The following is a 19,614-nucleotide window of genomic DNA, read 5'->3' as shown; positions in this document are numbered from 1 at the left end:
TAAGCTTTAAAAAATATCAAAAATCCAATCTTCTGTAATAAAGTACTTTTTTATCATTTGCACATCATCAGCCTATCAGTATTGATAATTTGTAAATTAGCCTTGTTTTCATAACATTTATATGCCTTTCCTTATTGGACAAGTCACAATAGCTTTTTTTCTGAAATGAAGAGTAATTACAAATAACTCTTTAAAAAAAGGTCAGTATTCTCTAAATATTCCTGATTAAAAATATGTTTTATCAGCTATTAAAGATACCATGGAGGAAAATTAAGTACTTTTTGTAATGAAAGAAAAATGTAACTAGTGTTAGCTTATCCAAACTTTTAAAGGTTTAGTTTCTAAGTTGTGTGTGTATCTGAGCCAACACAAACATTTTTTAAAGACAATGTTTGTCCTTCTGCCATTAAGAGATGGGATTACTGTCTATTAAGTATTCATAAAAAGATGACTTTTAAATTATGGAAATTATATAATTACTTAGAATTATCTTACATCCTTTCTTACACCTTCACCATATGGGATCTTTCTCTAAGATATAAGCTTTTATTAGCTTTTTAAACTAGAATCCATGGGAGAGATTTCTTTTCAAAAAAAATCTTAACCTCTATTGATGTATGTTTCTATTTTTTATTTCCCTCTTTGCCTAGCTTTCATGAAGCTCAAAGTGGAATTTGTGGCCCATATTTTATAATGGACTCTGGTGCATGCATTTGTAGCTATTAATTTCTCAGATTTTTATTTAAGCCTTATTTTCCTTTTGATACCTTTATCTCTTTTTTAATATTTATTAGACTATGTAATTTTAAATATAATAATTCACAACCTTTATGAAATGAGATAGGATATCTTACTTAGGAATGCAAAAAATAAATAACTGGGTTGTGTAAAATACTTTCCTGATTCCCATATCATTTATTTATCCATTAAAAAATTATAATAATTCTTAAAGATGACATTGGGAGTCAATTTGGCCCAAGTAGAGCTGGAATCTTTTTTAACACTGGAGAAGACTAGATAAGGAGAACATCCCAGAGGTATGAAAATAGAATCTCAAGTTTTTTTCTGTCACCATCTCTCATTCTTACTCTCTGTTTTAATGACAGTGAAACAAGGTAAAAACAAAACCCAAGTAACTTGATCATGACTGTACACATCACACAATATAACTTAATCCAGGAAGACCTGCTTTTCATGCAAGATGGAAGGTGATGGTGGCAGGGCAAGCACTGCTGGTGCCTGACCTTGGGGATCGACAGGAACTTGTCATGAAGCAAACTCCAGGTAGCCATTATTTACCAAGCTCTCTGCTGAATATTCACAAAACTGTTTCATGTATACTATCTGTTAAATGTGCCCAACAGAAATAAAATGTACACTCAACATTTCTCAGCCTTCTTTTGCCAATAATACCAAAAATAGGATTTACGAGTTCTATTGTTTCCAGTTCAAATTTCACATCCAAACATTTCCTTCTCTTAATTGGAGTTTAAAATAGAATCTATTCTTAAAATGCCCTTAAATAGTCTCTACTTATTCTTGAGAGATGTCTGTGTATTTGAACAGCAGACTAAGTCACAATAGAATGCAGAATGATGGGTACAAAATGATATTAAAGAACATCTGTAGGTAGAGAGCAAGGTTTCCGGTCTTGGCACACCTGACATTTGGGGCCAGATAATTTCTCTTGCGGGGTGGGAATGGGGGTTGTCCTGTGCATTGTAGGTTGTCTGGCCTCTACTAACTAGATCAGTAGCAGCCTAATTTCTCTTTGTGACAGCCCAAAACATCTCCAGACATAACCTGATGTCCCCAAAGTTACACCTGATTTAGAACTGGTCAACAACCCAACTTCTTAGATAAGCTGTAAGCAATTTGTTCATAACTGCTTATGGGGAGTCTACTAGGTAGATAATACTATGGTTCTGAGGCACTTTATTACTGCCATGTGCTTTGAAGACACCAAGTCAACCATTCAAATATCCAGAAGAAGCACCATGCTATATACTTCCTTTTTCATGCCTTAAAGGGTACCCAACACACTAGTCTGACCTATTTATATCTCTAACTAGGTACTTCTAGTGTCTCATTTAAATTGGGTGTGAAGAGGAGTGACTGATTTCGCAGCCCCTTCTGAAGATTCTGGAAAAGATTATTTCATATTGCTTCTCTGAACATTGAACCATTAAGGCTCTGTTTGCATTTAAGCTTTATATATAATGCAAGTTTTCCATTCCTTCTTTTATTGCACGCTGAATCTATCTTTACAATCTCAATCTTACATTTATCTCAGCAACATACTAGTTTATACTATTATAAACACCTATAAAATTGCTTTGTAATTCTTAATTTATGACACTTAAAGTTTCCATAAATTTAAATAAACAAACAAATAAATAAATAGCTGTGCTCCGACTCCTAACATGGGACTTTATTGCTTTAATCTCTTTCCTTACAGTGGTTCTCAACCTTCCTAATGCCGAGACCCTTTAATACAGTTCCTCATGTTGTGGTGACCCCCAACCATAAAATTATTTTTGTTGCTACTTCATAACAGTAATTTTGCTACTGTTATGAATCATAATGTAAATATCTAATATGCAGGATGTATTGTCATTGTTCGCGACCCACAGGTTGAGAACCGCTGCTTTAGGAGATCATGAGATGTGTGACAGAGCAATAGACACTAATTTAAAATGCACGTACTTGCTCCAGTGAACTTTTCCTTCCAGTGCCTGCATCTCGCCTAGGATGGCAAGGAGAAGAGAGGACTTCCCACATCCCACTTGGCCCACAATCATGGTTAACTGACCTAGAGAAACGAACAAAGGATAATAACAGAATGAGATGGAATTCTCTTTGTAAAATCAGACCAAAATACATTTAGAAAAGGTCAACATTTCACAATCAATGGCTCAGTTTTGGTCTCAGGCAATAAGGTATTCTAACAGCTCCTTTCTCTAATACGTAAGTTTTTTGAAAAAGGAAAGAAAAATTAAAAGATATAGGTCTTGATTTATTATTTTTCAAGCTATAAGAATAGGTAACATTGATGAACAGAGAGCATTGAAATCATTGTCTAAATAATTTAGATTAGTTTTAACTTTATATTTCAATTCATCCAGGAAAAAAAGGCAGTTCTGACTAAAATTGATCACTGGGATGAGTGATTTGGGTTGTTAATAAGATGTCTTCTCCAATTTCTTACATTGATTTGCATGTATAATTGAAAAATCCCAAGCTACTGACCATCAGATGAGGTAAAAAAATATTTCTATTCAACTATTCAGACATTTTAAAGACAAATTATTGTATATTTCAGCCTTGAATGTCTTGAAAACTTTATCAGTCCTCCTTAGGGGTAAAAAAATAACTTTCTCATAAACTCTTTCTTTAAATCCTTTCTCAAATGAAATGAGAAATCAACAACCCCATTATTTAAATGGGTCAAGTCAACAAATGAACTGACCACAGTTAATTTGTACAGTAATTAACTTGTCCAAAGATCTACACTCAGCAGTACAAGGCAAGTCTTATCATTTCCAGTTATTCCCACAGTGATACAGTGACTCATGAGCTCCATGGTGAAAATAATGTTTATGAATTTTTAAAGTCTTTTTGATAAGCTCAATTATCTTGGAAGCCCATGGTTGTGATAATTAACAATCACAAAAATTAGTAACAAATGATGCTTACCTGTTGGAATTCGAATATTTATATTGGATAATGTAGCTAAGCCACTGCCCCATGAAAAGTACCCATTTGTGACCTAGAAAATAAGAATACAAAAATTAAATTATAAAATTATGTAAATATGTAGTGTTAAAAAATAATTCCAATTAAAATAAATTTTCTTTACAAAGCACTGGCAGACTTTCAATACAAAATAGAACACACAGTGGTGAAATTCTAATGCAGAGTTATTAATATTTAAGAGTTATAAGTGAAAAACAAACAAGAATGGTCATTAAAGGAGGCTCTCTGAATTAATGACATTATGAAGAATGCTGAAAATTTGGGATTACTGGGCCATTTTCATGTGAGCAGTCTTAAAAAGCAATCCTCCCAGATATTTTCCAAGTAACAACCTTCATTTTTTTCTCACTACTAGGCAATTCCTAGAATCTTGGTGATGCAAATTAAAGAACAAAAATAACTATAGCCCCAGCTGGTTTGGGTCAGTGGATAGAGCTTCGGCCTGAAGACTGAAGGGTGCCTGGTTCAATTCCAGTCAAGGGCACATGCCCAGTTGTGAGCCTGATCCCCAGTAGGGGGTATGCAGGAGGCAGCTGATCAGTGATTCTCTGTCATCATTGATGTTTCTCTCTCTCTCTCTCTCCCTCTCCCTTCCACTCTCAAATAATTTGGTTGGAATAATTTGTAGTTCTTTCTTTCTTTTTTTTAAACGTTACCTGAGGAGAAAGGTTTTCTAATAAATGAGTTTCTTGAACTATATGGATTCATTGTTATTCATTGAAATGAACAAAAATAGGTACAGATACAGAGAAGCATTGAACAGACTCAAACTTCAGTGGAAAGACGGGGGGGGAGGGGGGGGAGTGGAAGAAATCAACCAAAGGACATGTATGCATGCATATAAGCATAGCCAACGGACACAGACACTAAGGGGTAAGGGCATGTGCTGGGGGGAGAGGGCGCCGGGGGAAGTCAACGGGGGGAAAAGGAGACATATGTGATACTATATTTAATACTTTAAACAATAATAATAAAAAAGAGTAAAGAGGACAGAGGAATAAAGCACAGAAATAAGGCAACATTGCTTGGGGTTTATGTACAAACCTCAACGACCAGCAAAGATCACAAGACCTTAGAATTATCCAAAGCAATCTATTTCTTTTATTTTTGTTATTATTTTATTTTGGCAATCTACTTCTTTTAGCAGGCTTCAAGTGGACTTGGTAGTTTTAATAGTTACAATAATGGGTAACAAAAGAGGTATGACAGGACCCTAAGATTGAGAAGGTGAATAGAGAGTTGAAGGGAGGGAAAATGTCCAAAAAATTAGGGAAAATTAAAGTATGATATACCTTGCTCATAAATTAATATTTTGCTTCAAAACCACATATTATGAAATTCCTAAACACATTATTTTTTAGAATTTTGCAAAATAGGTTGATAATGTCTAAATTGTTACAAAATATATCCCTAAAAACATCTTTATAAAACAACTTGAAGAGTGAAAAAGTTGTTTAAAAAGGGTACATTGTGTTCTTCCAAATAGGTTTTCTCTAGCTTGCAAATGTGTGGCATTTTTGTATGAAATATCCATCGCATAGATATGCATAAAATTAGTCCTGGAAAGCGGGGTGGCAGGGAAGGGCTGTTATTGATTACTTTACAAATATTTGCTGAGCATGCACTCTGTCTGAGGCGCTGTGTTGGAACTGATGTAGGCTACAAAGAAGGTATAATGCAGCCTCGCTACCCCTATGGATCTTATTATCAGGAGAGTATAAAAACAATGGGTAGCCCTGGCTGGGTGGCTCAGCTGGTTGGAGCACTGCCCTGTACACCAAAAGGTTGTGGGTTTGATCCCAGGCAGGGAGCGTATTGGAGGCAACGGATCAATGTTTCTCTCACATAGATGTTTCTCTCACCTCTCCCTCTCTTTCCCTGCCTCTAAGTAAGTAAGTAAATAAATAAAAAATAATGTATCCTCAGGTGACAATTTTAAAAAATCATGGACATAAGTGTAATATAAGACACTGGGCTAAGTAATAAGCAGATGGGACAAACAGTAAGTGCAACAGTAGTTCAGAAAGAAAATCATTTATGTCTGAAATGGGTTTAAAAAAAACCTGCAAAAGAGGAAGCCTTTTAACTAGTTTTAGAAAAGATATTTAATTTTAATGAAGGCCTTTCTGGGTAAAGAACTACAATAAGAATAGGTGCAGAATCAAAAACCATGAGACATATTGTGGGAATAATAAAGGTGGCTGCGACAGGGGTTTCAGATACTTTGCCTAAATGACAATCAATGTTCAAAGAAATTATACAAATTCGGAAGCTGAGGACTCTTTCTCTAAGAGGATAAACAAGGAGGCTGAAGGAGGTGCAGACAGAGATGGTTTGGAAGAGCATGGAACCGAGAGGCCCTATATGACAACCTTTATGCATCCAGTGAATTTGGAGTGAAGGTTATCTGCAGAAAGAGAGTGCAAACGGAAAGAACGGAGAGAGGGAGAGAGTGGTGACTGTTGAAGAGCTACTGTAGATTATGGAAAATAATGCTGATGAGAGGCACGCAAAAGAATTGCCAAGAACTACTGAGCATCAGTTGAGGTTGGAGATAATAAATCTGTGGTTAGGCCAACTTGGACCATTTTCTCCACAGTACTCAGCAGCCTGCTTAAAGCAGTGTAGGACCTGAGGTGGGGATTGCTTACAGAAAGGTGCTGAAGGACTGGGAGAAAAGGAAGGGGTTTAAGTTACTGGAGGTTGAAATGAGGTTTAAAAACAGTAACAGTGAAGGTGAAGGCCTGAGAGAGCTAGAAGGTAGGATCTGATGTGAGTGACTGACTGGTACTAAAAGGTTTAAGACTTAAGAGGAGCAACAGCCTCAGGATGTGGCCAAATGAAAGCACAGGTGCAGCCGTGGAAGTAGATTTAAGGGATTTCTGGACTGGGATATGAGACAGGCTGCGTACTTGGAAGTGTAAATCTCATCCATGCGTGCACCAACTAAGGTAAAGAGATGAACTAGAAAACAGATCCCTGAATCTGCAAGGAAGAAGGGAGTGCAGCCAACACATAAACCTTTGCCAAGGTTCATGAAAGAATAGGTGCAAAAAAGATCATCATAGAAAGATTTATGACAGAGGGAAGATGGAGGCAAAGCCAGTGTTCATCACTCGGGGATAAGCGAAACTCAGCGATGCATGCCACAGGGTGCAATAGTGCAGGTAGGAGGAGCACGCCATCATAAACCATTTCAGGAAACTGAAAGCACAAGATGCTCAGGACAACACTACCTATTTTACAGGATATGAGTGTGTTTAAGTGCATACATGGAGCACATAACAGCCGGTGCCACAATGATGGGGGAAGGAGGAGAGAGATGAGAGAGCGCAGCAATGTGTGTGTTGGGGACCTTCAGAGGGACTGACATTCTTTACTTGGTGGTGGCTGCATAGCTGTTTACTTTTTCATTTAATGGTATATATATGTTTTATGTACTTTTTCTGTTATATCTCACAATAAAAATATTTCAAAAAGATGAATGAGTTATTACCAATTTGGGAATCACTGCCATAAGTAAACAATTAATTTGGGCTGGAAGGTGGGCTTGAAACTGTAGTGGCCATTCAGAGCATAGCAGACTCTAGACCATTTATAAAGGGGGTTTCTGAGATATTTTTTTTTTGGTAGATTTTTTTGGTTTGTTTTTTATTATTTATTTATTTACTGGTGCAGGAAGTGTCAACTTTGGGGGGGAAACAATGGCCTCCTGTTTTTACACTCAAAATAAGAACAAATTTAAAAGGCACATACAAAAGACATATTTTTAGATTCCTACTATTTTGAACAGAAAATGTCAATTTAAAAAACTGTTTCCTTATTCACTGATGCACTTATCTTAGCACAGTTGAAAATTAGCAGCATAGAGGATCCTTTCTAGTCTCTCATTACTTATTTTTTCATAAGCTAGTACTTCACACCCTACTTACACATTATAATTGCCTATAAAACTACTAGAATTATTTTTAAATGGTATACATGTGTTATTTTATATTTAAAGTTTTCTAGGATATTCTAACATATAGCCAAGGTTAAGAGTCACTACAGTTATTTCTAATTCACAGGTTACATATTTTATCCTCAAAACAACCTTACTGAACAGGCATCTCCACCTCAAGATGGACAAACCATGGCTCAGAGAGGCAAAGTAATTTTCCCCAAAGTCAAACATCAAATTAACGGCAGAGGTGGGGCTCTCATAGGCTTTTTCCATCCACTAACACATTTGCTCAAATTTTGTAAGTGCTTATTGTAGGACGGGTATTGTGCCAGGCAATAAGGAATGAGAGAAGAATTAAATGTAGCCTTTGGCTCTACTATACACTCCACTGAGCCTCCCTCGCTCTCTGATTGGCTGGGCAGTGCAAGGAGTTGGATAGTCTGGAGCAGCCAAAGCAGCTAGTTTTCTAGAAGGGCTAGTTTCCTGGACTGTGGTGGCTCCGAAGTCCAGAGGTTTTGACTGCTGCAAGCATCTGTTCCAGTCTCTATCCAGCACTGACCCCTCCCCAGGGCTTATCCAAACTAACAGTCCTCAGCCTGTATTACTCTGGTAGCCTGTCCTACCGAAGCACATGTGGCTGGGAGAGTACCCACAGCTGAGTTTAAAATTAGGTCAGTATTGGGAACCTGGGGAATGCATGCAGCTCTGGTCTAAACTTTTCCTGGTTGAAGATACTTACTATCTCATTTATTTCCTTAAAAACTGGATTTATAATACTGGTGTTCTCTATAAATCAATGTACTTGGTACATAAACATAAGCATATGAAGGGAATGATGTTGGATACTAACTTCTAATGCTGATTCAGAAGAAAGGCTCGTTCTCACGCTATTAGAACATACCGCTGAGGCATAACTGCGGTTGGGAGGTCAGGAAGAACTGAGAATTCTAAACTCACCAGAATATTTTTTTAAATGTTATAAGATTAGTGATCATTGTAAAGAGACTTTAAAAACACGTTTCAGGACACATGTGCTGAACTTCACCATAACATTAATGTTTCTATTCGTGTAAGAATCCAGGAAGTAGAATAACCTTTATTGCAATGTCCTCTGATTCTGCAGGACGTAGACGTCGTGTTGATTGCTCATGGCTGTCCAGGTGATATCTTCCAGGCTGTTTCCTGTTTATAGTTTTTGGCTGTTGCATTCCAAATGGAAAAGAACACAAATTGAAGCTTTATGAAAAAATTGAGGTTTGACTGAACTCACATTGCTACTCCTCCACTTGAATTTCAAGAAAAAGAAACAAGTAAATGTCATACTTAAATTATTTCACTGGTTTCTCCCTTCCCCCTCCCCCTCAAAAAGGGCAAATTATAACGAAAAAGTGTTAAGCTATAATTTTAAGTTTAATTCACATTTTTTAAGAAAAATGAAAAAACACAAAAATATGTGACTTGCAAAATGATGGAAGTTAAAGTGTCAAACCCCAAGCTAGGTTTTGGATATCTTTTCTCCAGCTATTGGATGAATACACCCAGGCAATAAAGAACTGTGCGTCATGTCAAAAGGCACACAGACTAATTCAGGTTAAACCTGAATCTACTTGTTAGGCTACCAGGCTTGAAAATGTTCCAACAGTACATTTGTTATTGCATTCTGAATCATGAGGATTTTGAATCTCAAACACTCACTTAAATCAGATCGGGCTAACATCACCTGAGGATCCATTGTGGAGTGAGAAAAGGTATAAAGAACTAGGATGTTTTTCCCCAAACATGCATATTATTTCATAAGGAAACCCCACAAGCATTGTAAAGTGATCTGGTCTTTATCAAATACTAGAGGCCCAGCACACGAAATTCATGCACGGTATGGTCCCTAGGCCTGGCCTGCGATCAAGACCATCTTCCCCAGCTGCTGGCAGCCGCCCACCCACCGCCGCCACCCACCCCCGGTTCCCCATTTGCCATCTTGCACCCGAGGTGGGCCTGGCCCAGGGTATACTTCGAGCCCCTGTAGGAGGCTGTGATCCCCCCTGGGGGAGGCCTGTTCGTGGTAGGTGCTTTTGTGTGAAATTTCTTTCAGGTAAGGGATGGGGCGTGGGCCCAATGCCTGAGAGAGTTCCAGGGGGCCAGCAGCGCTATGAGGGTCTCTGGTCCTGCCCAAATGTTCACTGAGTGTATTCACTGGAGGATTCTACTCGTAGGGTCCTGGGGCGTGACAACCCATCCCACAAAAAGGTCCCATTAGATTTCAGGTTGCATCACCACTGAGGAAGATAAGATCAGGTGCTTTAAGCAGAGAACATGGAATTCTGGACAGAGTTAGAATTCAGCAGCATCAGGAGACAGGTTTCTCAACAACCCACCTCACCAACACCTGCTACCTTGCTGATGGCTTCTCCCTCCCCCTCAGGGAGCAGGTGGGGAGGAGTGAGGAGCAACTGTCTGCAGCTATGGGCAGGCCTGTGTCTCAGCTGTCGGGAAAGAATGCCAGCCAACTGGACTGCCCCCCGCCACCACCCACCCCTGGTTCCCCATTCGCCATCGGGCAATCAGAGCCTGCTGGGGGGAAGGGACCGAGAGGTTGGCCTCCCCCCTCCACTTGCTCACCAGCACCACCCCCCATTCCCCATCGGCCACCCTCTGTGTGAGAGAAACCGGTGGGGCAGGGACATTGGCCTGCCCTCGCCCACCCCCAGTTCCCTGTTCCCCATCGGGGGAAAGGATCTAGAGGTGGGCCAGCAGGGTGATCGGGGCCTGCAGGCTTGGGGAAGCTCCTGCATTGAGAGTCTGCCCCCTGGTGGTCAGTGAGCATCATAGCAACCAGTTGGTCTGCGGTTTGGTCGATCTGCATATTACCCTTTTATTATATAGGATTATAGCATTGTTCTTAGTCAAATGACTAAATCATCTATAATAATAAAAGCATAATATGCTAATTAGACTGGACATCCTTCCAGACATCCTTCCAGATGACCTTCCGGACAAAGCCGGGGCTGCGAGGAAAGCCTGGGTTCCAGGTGCCTTCCGGGGGCTGGAGGGAAGCCGGTGCCGGCAGCCAGGGGAAGGAAGGCCTACTCTTGCACAAATTTCGTGCATCGGGCTTCTAGTCCATAATAAAGATGCCAACTGTCATTGAATAGTCTTCAGGTACTTAAGATGAACCTAAACTGTCATAACTAGAAATTCGTTATTCTCTAATTTTGAGTTTAATTTCAAGGGATAAAGACAATTGACGAAAGAGAAGGTAGAAAATTCTGATCTGTAAGCCTCTAATATAGAAAAGTTTATAAGCTCAATATTTAAATGCCTTATAGAGATTGTGAAGGCTAAATAGTAATATACTTTAAAACTGATAAACTACATATAAAAGCAAAGAACTGTTAAACTTGGAAGGGGGTCTGGGATTATAGATTTAGCTTTTTGAAAAATTCATTGAGCTTTACTATCAGAATTAGGAATGTACTCAAATAATCAGTAACTTAATCCAAATAAGATACTGTTCTTCCAACTTCCATCATTGGTATATATCAACTGCATCTCACACCATCAAATAGGCTGCATGCAAATAAATTCACAGATTAAAAAGTCGCTAAGAAGAAGTATCAGTGTTTTTGTCACACAGAAAACACTCAATGCATTTTAACTTAAAAAATAAAAAAGAGTGCTTATGAAATTTTATCTTAGTTTTGTTTTTCTTCTCACAGTCCTCACAGATGACCCTAGAAGAACACTGTATGAGATGCTATAGAAAGTCACTATCGTTTAAGCTACATATATTTTCCACACAAGACAGGTCTATACCTATACATATATTTAATGTTTTCTAGAATAATTCTATAGTAGTATTGCCCCCAGAGGTCCAAAAGGAATGACTTCATGTTCTTCACAAAACCAAGGAGAGGGTGGGAGGAGGAGATGTGTTGACAGAGATTTGAGTCGGAGCTCCACAGATGTAATTTGAAGAGACTTTGGCTCTAGAATGTCACTAATTCTCCATGGAGATTCTACAGCCAAAACCACTTAACTCTAAGCTTTTACAGAATACATAGCATCTTAAGCGCTCTCAAGAGGAGTTTCCATTAGTGTTATTTTCAAACACACAGCTTTTTCAACTCCATTTTTAAAAGTTTGTCGTTTGTGGTTTGGCCCATCAGCCGTGATGAATGACCCTGAAAGACATCAGAAGTCCAGTCTGGTTTCAATAACCCTGAAGATATTAGATGCATTTGAAGGGGATTCTTTTTTCATTCCAAAAATCTTTTCTCAGTTCAATTTTTCTTCTATCCCTCATCTCATACAAAAGATTCTTCAGATTTCCCTAACTCCACAAACTTGACCTCCCACATCCCCTTTCTCGAGGTCATCTCACCCTGCTCTTCCTCTACAGCTCTGAAATGAGTTCTTTGGTAACCTCCTATCATCCAAAGTGTGACAAGGCTCTTCTAATCAAATGCTTCACTTTCCTGCTGCCTCAAAATGTAGACACTTCATAATGTGTTTTTGTCTTTGTGTTCATATCCACACAATAGCAAACAAGCATTTTGAGGCATGTCCACAAACATGGATGGTGATTCCTTCTCAGACAAAAGTCACACCTGCTCAACAAAACAACTTAACAGAGAGTAAAAAAATAACTTCAGAAATGCAGAAAAATAAAAACAAACCTAAATACAGCCAACTGCTCATCTTAACTGTTTTCAGTATTTTTAAACATGATGTAAAGAAAAATTTAAGATTGATTTGCTTCTGATAAAGGCTTTCCAAGCCTCAATCAATTCCAGTCAGGAGACTGCATGTGCATTTTGGTTTGGTTACATATATGGTAAATCCATTCGTATTTTTCTCTAAGAGTAACATGAGTAACTAATATTAACTTATACCATAACTCATTTTAGAATAGCACCTTTCTGTTTTACTGTTATGAAAATACATACTAATTTTAAAGTCTTTAGAATTTTTCAGACATGCCTTTCAAAAGTCTAGTTCCATTGATTTAAATATTATCTAATGGCTAATGACTCATATCTTTACACCTTCAATTGCTGATTTCTCTTCTTGGATGTAAATATATATCTCAAGATTATCATGTGCAAAATATACTTCTTGATTCCCCCTCAACACAAACTCACTCATTTCTCAACCTCTGGATATCAGTTAATGGTCCACCATCTACCCAGCAGTCAAACCAATAACCTGACTCATCCTTGAGTCCTCTTCCTCCTTCATTCCCTCCATGAAATCTATTAGCAAGTCTTTGTAAGCCCAGCCTAAAGAAATAAATTTGGTCACTTCCTCTCCAGGTTCACTGCAACGCAATAAAAACTAATTTCAACCATTAATTTTTTCTTATTTTATAAAGACCTCTTTAGTGATCTATCTGTTCTACTCTTGTCTCCATTGGCTACTTTCTATCAAGTAGCCAAAGTGATCTTTTAGAAATATAAACAAATTAATATCGTTCCCTACTTTGAAACTGTCTAGTGGCTGCCTATTCCATGCTAATAAAATCCAAATCTTTCCATATCTATAAGACCCTTAATCCTTGTTCTTACTTTGTCCCTTCTCTTCCTCCTTTACCAGGCTTTGCCGTAGTGCTCCTCTGCTCCTTGAACACACCACATTCATTACTACCTCGAGGTCTTTGCATGGGCTAGTTCTCTGCCTGAAACGCTCTTTCCCAGAGCTTTGCAGAACAGGTGCCTACTCTTCATTCAGGTATCATCTCAAATGCCAGCTATCGAAGGGACCTTCTGGGAAATTACCACCCTGCTTCAAGTATCCCAGTCACTCTCTAACCATTTTATTTTCTTTCTACAGCAAAAATTATCTCATTTTTTTTTTACTTGTTTAACATCTTCTCTTGCCTTAAGAAAGCAAACTCTGTGACAAGAACAATCTTTTCTGCCTTGTTCATTGCTGCATGTATAGGTCTTGGCATGAAGTACAGGGAAGTCAGTAAGTGGAAGCACAGGCAAATACATGTCATATTAAATGTATTACATGACAAAATAATATTTACTGTATTTCCAACTGTTATATAGATACTGAGTATTTGTGTAATAGATAAATAAACTGGCTTGAGACTTAAAATACTCAAGTTTTAATTCTGGCTCTGCTACTTACTAATTTTCTGACTTTATTCAAGCCATATCACATGCAAACTTAATATATTAACCTGAAAAAGAAAAATAGGTGATGTAATGTAGTGTTAAGTGAGTCAAAAGACATAATGCATCAGAAAGCACTTTTTAAACTAAAACATGTAATACAGCTAAAAAGTATTATAAGAATATGGTACAGTTGTAAGCTGACTTTGTATTATTTTTATATAAAGCTTGAGGTACAACCTCTCAATTTCCATTTGAATTGAACATGTGCTATCTTCGGGATATCAAGTACAGCATAGAAAATATAGTCAATAATATTATAATAACTATGTATAGTGCCAGGTAAATACTAGATTTATTGGGGGGAACACTTTGTAAGTTATATAAATGTCTAACTCCCATGCTGTACACCTGAAATTAATATAATATTGAATGTCAAATATAATTGAAATATAGAAAATAGATTATTAAAATAAAAATAAAAAACATGTGCCGAGTCTCTTGGGAAAATGCTTTGATGACTTATAAAGATAGGCCTCACACATTTATTGACTGATTTTAGATTTGTGAGATTTGTTGTAGAAGCAGGTGTCAATCATTTTTCATATAGATTAAAGTGAAGCTTACAATTTCTTCTCAATGCACCCATTTTAAAGCATTCATTCACTATTCACAAGTTTCCGTAACAAGAAAAAACACTTACAACTCCAGTGTGCTTCTTACAGGACTCAAAAGGAAGAGAACTTTCACCAGTTCGCCAGCTGTCATCACCAATCTCATCACTAAGGAGAAACTCATTCAACTTTTGAACACTGCAACAAACAAACAAACAAACACAGAGGGTCAAAAATAAGGCCACCAATAATGAAGTTCTACTTAAACAAACTCTTCCTCTCACTATCCTGTTGAGCAAGCAACTTAAAATCATGTCTCCAGACCAACTGGAAATTCAACTCAGATAAACGAGCATCCTAAATTGCCCAGGAATGATGGATTCCCAGGCCTAGCACTTTTAGTTCTAAAAATGGAAAATTTTCAGAAAAAAAACAGAATCAATTGGTCACCTTAAATTAGTCAAATTACCTTTGCACTTTTTTGTTTGTTTGGTTTGGTTTCGTTTTTGGTGGGGTTTTTTTTGCATTTGTATTCCTTGTCAAAGATAAGTAGAGTTGGAGAGGAGCTTGAAACAGGGTGGTTAAAAATAATACGTGAGGAAAGTACTCATTATTCTAACTTTACAAATGAGGGGAAATAAGTACAGAGAAGTTAAGTAACCTGCCTAAAAGCATTTAATGTTAACACACAGATCCGGCGTCCATGGCCGCTATGCTATCTGGTTTACACATTATATATTATACCTATTTTCTGAACCTGGTAAGGAGCGGGCCCTCTAGAGAGCTGGTACTCAAAATGTTGGCCAAGGACCAGCAGCATCAACAACACCTGAAAGCTTACTAGAGACAGAGGACATCAGGCCCCACTCCAGACCTGCTTAATCAAAATATATCATCATGATAATAAAAGGCCAAGAGGCATCACGACCAAAACGACACCATGAGGTACATGGAGCACCTCTCAGACCCTCCCCCGTGGCCCACAGCAAGGCTGGCAGTGGGCAGGTGGGCGGGGCATGCATGGGTGGGTGGGGCCGTGAGATTTCACGTGCTGGGCCTCTAGTGTTGTAATAAGGCCCCGAGATGCTTTATACAACATTACAGTTTGAGAAACCCTACTCTAGAAGAGTAGTTTGCCAACTTTCTTCAGTATGGTCTGCTTAGGCTGGGCACAAAACTCATTGGTGCTCCCATCCCTCCTGCTCTAACTTTTCAGACCAATGTCACAGGATTAGAAGCAAAAGGAAAAAATCAAAGAAAACAATAACAAGATTGGAAAAATCCTCCTATAAATAAAGTAGTACACTAAAAAAATTCTGTGAAGCTGCAAAAGAAATGTTCCTTTTAGCATTCTAGAATGGGACAAATTGGCTTGGCATATGAGCATCAACCACAGGGAAAATATTGCCTTTAATAGGAAACTAGAAATTATGTATTTGAAACAATGGTTTCTTTTAATTTTTTTTTTTTCATTTGAGCTTGTAGTCAAGTTAATTGCCTCCAGATAGGACTAGCTAGTTTGATTTTCTGACAGACTAATAAAATGAAGAAAAGTAAATTTAATTCAGTCTGTTGCCCATGACCTTTAAACCCTTTATGTCTACATGCCAAAGAAACTATTTCCTCTCGTGTTTTCAACATAAAGGTAGATAAAAATTCATTGGGGCAATCTATTAGCTTCCAAATTGTATTTGCAGGGAACTAAAAGAGATAATTGGTTAAGAAGAGCTCTAGCTGAATAATATTCCATTGTATGTAAATGCCACATTTTGTTTATTTATTCATCCATTCATGGTCACCTGGGTTGTTTCCACTTTTTGGCTATTATAAATAGTGCTGTTATGAATACGGGTGTACAAATATCTATTCACGCTCCTACTTTCAATTCTTTTGGGTATATACCCAGAAGTGGAATCGCCACACTATATGATAATCCTATGTTTAATTTTTTTTGAGGAACCGCCATACTGTTTTCCATGGTGGCTGCACCATGGTTCTGGAATTCTTGACTCACTTAAACATAGTGATATGACAATATGGATGAACCTTGAAGACACTATGCTAAGGTAATTAAGCCCCCCCCCCCACACACACACACACACAGACAAATGTATAATTCCATTTATATGAGATACTTAGAATAGTCAAGTTCATAGAGACAGAAATCAATGGTGGTTACCAGGGACTGGGAGGAGAGGTAAATGGAAAGTTATTATTTAATGAGTATAGCGTTTTGATTTGAGAAGGTAAAAAATTTCTGGAGATGGATTGAGGTGATGGTTGCACAACAGTATAAATGTACTTATTGTCACAACAGTACACTTAAAATGGTTTAAATGGGAAATATACATATGTATTTTACTACAATTAAAAAAAATTTCAGAGCCCAAAAAGAAAAAGAGCTTTGATTTGTGTACTCTTTTTGAGTCATTGCAGCAAAGCCTGGCCATACAGACTTTAAAAAAAAGTATTAGAAATGCCTTATGCAATGGCATTTTATTCATTTTAATGGTAGTTGTTACTTCTTTACTTTTTTTCATCAAGGAATAATAGACTATAATATTACATTAGTTTCAGATGTATAACATGATAATTTGATATTTGTATATATTTCAAAATAACTATACGTCTAGTTACATCCATCAACATACACACATACAAATTTTTTTCTTGAGATGAGAACTTTTAAGAACTATCTTAAAAGTAGTAGTAAAAGATCTTCTTTCCTCTTATAGATTTTGTCATTCTATTCTTAAGTTTTGAAGAGACTGGATTTTAAGGATCAGTCTTTCATCAATCAAAAGACTACCTCAAACAATCTCACCCTCTGTCTTCTCACACAAAGGAAAGTACAGGGCCAGCCCAGTTTATTTGCCTTGGTAACTCTAAGTCCAGCAGCTCCCTGCACATACTACTAGATGAATGTTTGTTGAATAAATCAAAGAAGGAGTAAATCCATAGTTCAGACATTTAAATAAAGTTGGTTGATTCAATTCTCCATTTCACTTCTCCAGTACCCATAAAAATCTTACTGAAGCTTTTATGGAATTAATGAGCCCCATTCTTGCTGAACATCAAGAAACAATGGTCTCTGAGCATAACTGGGGCAGGGGAGAACTTTATAACACCCAACTTTGCAACTCCAATTACAATGAACAATTGTCTATCTCTCCAGTGTCAAAGGTATAACATAGTAATTCCTCAAGAAATGTCTGGTGAATGAATAAATGGGTAATACAACAAGCATTTCCTGTTCATATGAGGCCTTTCAGAAATCAGAGGCAAAACAATGATGAAAAATGCATGAATCCTGACCAAGGGTGAAGTAATTTCCACCATGCTGCCAGGATTATATTTCAAAAATCCAAATCTGTTCAGACAATTCTCTCTTTAAAATAACAAATGACACCCCTAGCTTTTCAGCAACCTTAGCATCATCTACAAGCTAATCAGGATTTTATTCTCCAGCTTCATCCCCTAACTCCACATTAGATCCTTTCTCCAACTACATTCAACTACTTTCATCCCCTGAATGGACTGAGATCTCACCTACTTATTCACCCTTTCCCCTTGCATACATTGCTCCCTCACATAGAACATGTTTTCCCATTTCCTTCAAATAACTGAGTCCTACTAATACTTTAAGATCTTATGAAGGATTCAACACCTACTTTAAACCTTTACTGGACAGAATATCTGCCTTGTCTCTTGATGAGCTTCAATGATCCCCAGATATAGGCCAATTGGAATTCTGTGTAGAGCTCTATAATAGCATAAGGTATTGTATTGTCATTGGGTTCCTCTCCTGTGCTCTCCAATTAGATAGACTGTGGACTTCCTATGGATTTATCACTACCTTTCCTCTTTGCAATCCCCAGTGCCAAGCAAAGTCCTTAAAGTGCTAACAAGTGCATGTAGACCCACAGAGATATCTCTCTGAAGTATGGAATGGAGATTAATAAAATGGTGGTAAATTAGTAAAATGGAGATTTTTTTAATGCTTAAAAAATTTAGGCAATGTGCTGGGCACTTTGCATGCATTATTTCATTCTCTCAATTGCCAGAAACAGGACCTATTAGTGTGCCCATTTGATAACTGAGGAAGCTGAGCCATAGAGATACTAACTAATTTGTTTGAGGTTAAACAATGAGTACTCCATGGCAGTACTAAGATTTAAAAAGTAGGCATATTTGAGGCCAACCAATTTGCTATCCTGCCTCCATTATCCTTATAGGTCAGTATTTTATCAACTTCCCATATATTTAGATAATTTATAAATATACTTAAGGTTTTAATTACACTGCTATTTTCTCACTTTTCAAGTTTCACTTTGAGTATTTAGATACAACCTGAGTATTGTATACAGGTATCGCATTAATTGGGAATAACTTTTTTGTTGCTGGCAGTTATTTTTCTTGTAGGAACTATGACATTTTTGTAAACAGAGACCAGGTCAAAGTGTACGCCTGCTCTATGACAAATATCAGTAACAATTTACTTGATTGAAGATAATTGCAATAGATGAGCCAAGCACACATTCCTTTGGGAGGTACAGGAGAGAAAGGACACGAAGTTATTTTCCAACAAAGCAGAGGATTTGTTTTGCACATTTTCCCCTTGGCAAATAACATCTTTGGACATAGATGTTGCATTATACATCAAATAACAGCAACCTAAATTCAAATTATTTATGAAGGGTATAACATATCAACTTACATTTTCCTCCAGAAAAGCAAAACACATAAATTACTTCCTTATAAATAAACCAAAGTGGAGAACTGAGGCGAGCACCCTGAAAAATCACTCTTATTCCAGTATTTTATTTTAGATAATAGCGACTTTTCTTACTTTTCTTCATATCTCACTCTGTTTTGCAAACTTAGACTTGGACACATCATTCTAAAATGTCCAGAAAACTCAAACCAGAAGGAGAAATCCTGAAACATAACTTCCTCTTTCTTCCATTTTATTATATGTGTACATGGGGTACCACCCAATAAACAACTTGAAGAAATTTTGTCTAAAAGCTAGACATTTTTAGAAGAAAGCCTAGAACTTTCCCATAGCAAACAAATTTAGCTGGCATGGAAATTTCCTACAGTAGAGACTTTATAAGCCTCTTACATATACGTATAACACAAATTGGGAATAGGCTGCACCCCATTCTAACCCAAAGAACTTCTG

The 19,614-nt window shown here is 37.4% G+C and overlaps 1 protein-coding gene across 6 annotated transcripts in view; it reads right to left on the bottom strand.

Annotated features, from left to right (window-relative positions):
- ABCC9 (ATP binding cassette subfamily C member 9) overlaps positions 1-19,614 on the bottom strand; it is a 124,056-nt gene that overhangs the window by 54,013 nt on the left and 50,429 nt on the right. For all 6 annotated transcript variants that reach the window (XM_070410584.1, XM_070410588.1, XM_070410582.1 and 3 more), the window contains exons 15-18: positions 14,519-14,627; positions 8,794-8,898; positions 3,697-3,769; positions 2,707-2,812 (exon numbers count right to left, since the gene is read on the bottom strand). In XM_070410584.1, coding sequence (XP_070266685.1) covers positions 2,707-2,812; positions 3,697-3,769; positions 8,794-8,898; positions 14,519-14,627 — 393 coding nt within the window. The remainder of the gene's footprint in view (positions 1-2,706; positions 2,813-3,696; positions 3,770-8,793; positions 8,899-14,518; positions 14,628-19,614) is intronic.

The sequence above is a fragment of the Myotis yumanensis genome, unplaced genomic scaffold (assembly GCF_028538775.1).
Source record: "Myotis yumanensis isolate MYYU_CA2020_CCGP unplaced genomic scaffold, mMyoYum1.0.hap1 SCAF_3, whole genome shotgun sequence".
Lineage (NCBI taxonomy): Eukaryota > Metazoa > Chordata > Mammalia > Chiroptera > Vespertilionidae > Myotis > Myotis yumanensis.
This window is presented reverse-complemented; position numbering and strand designations above follow the sequence as displayed.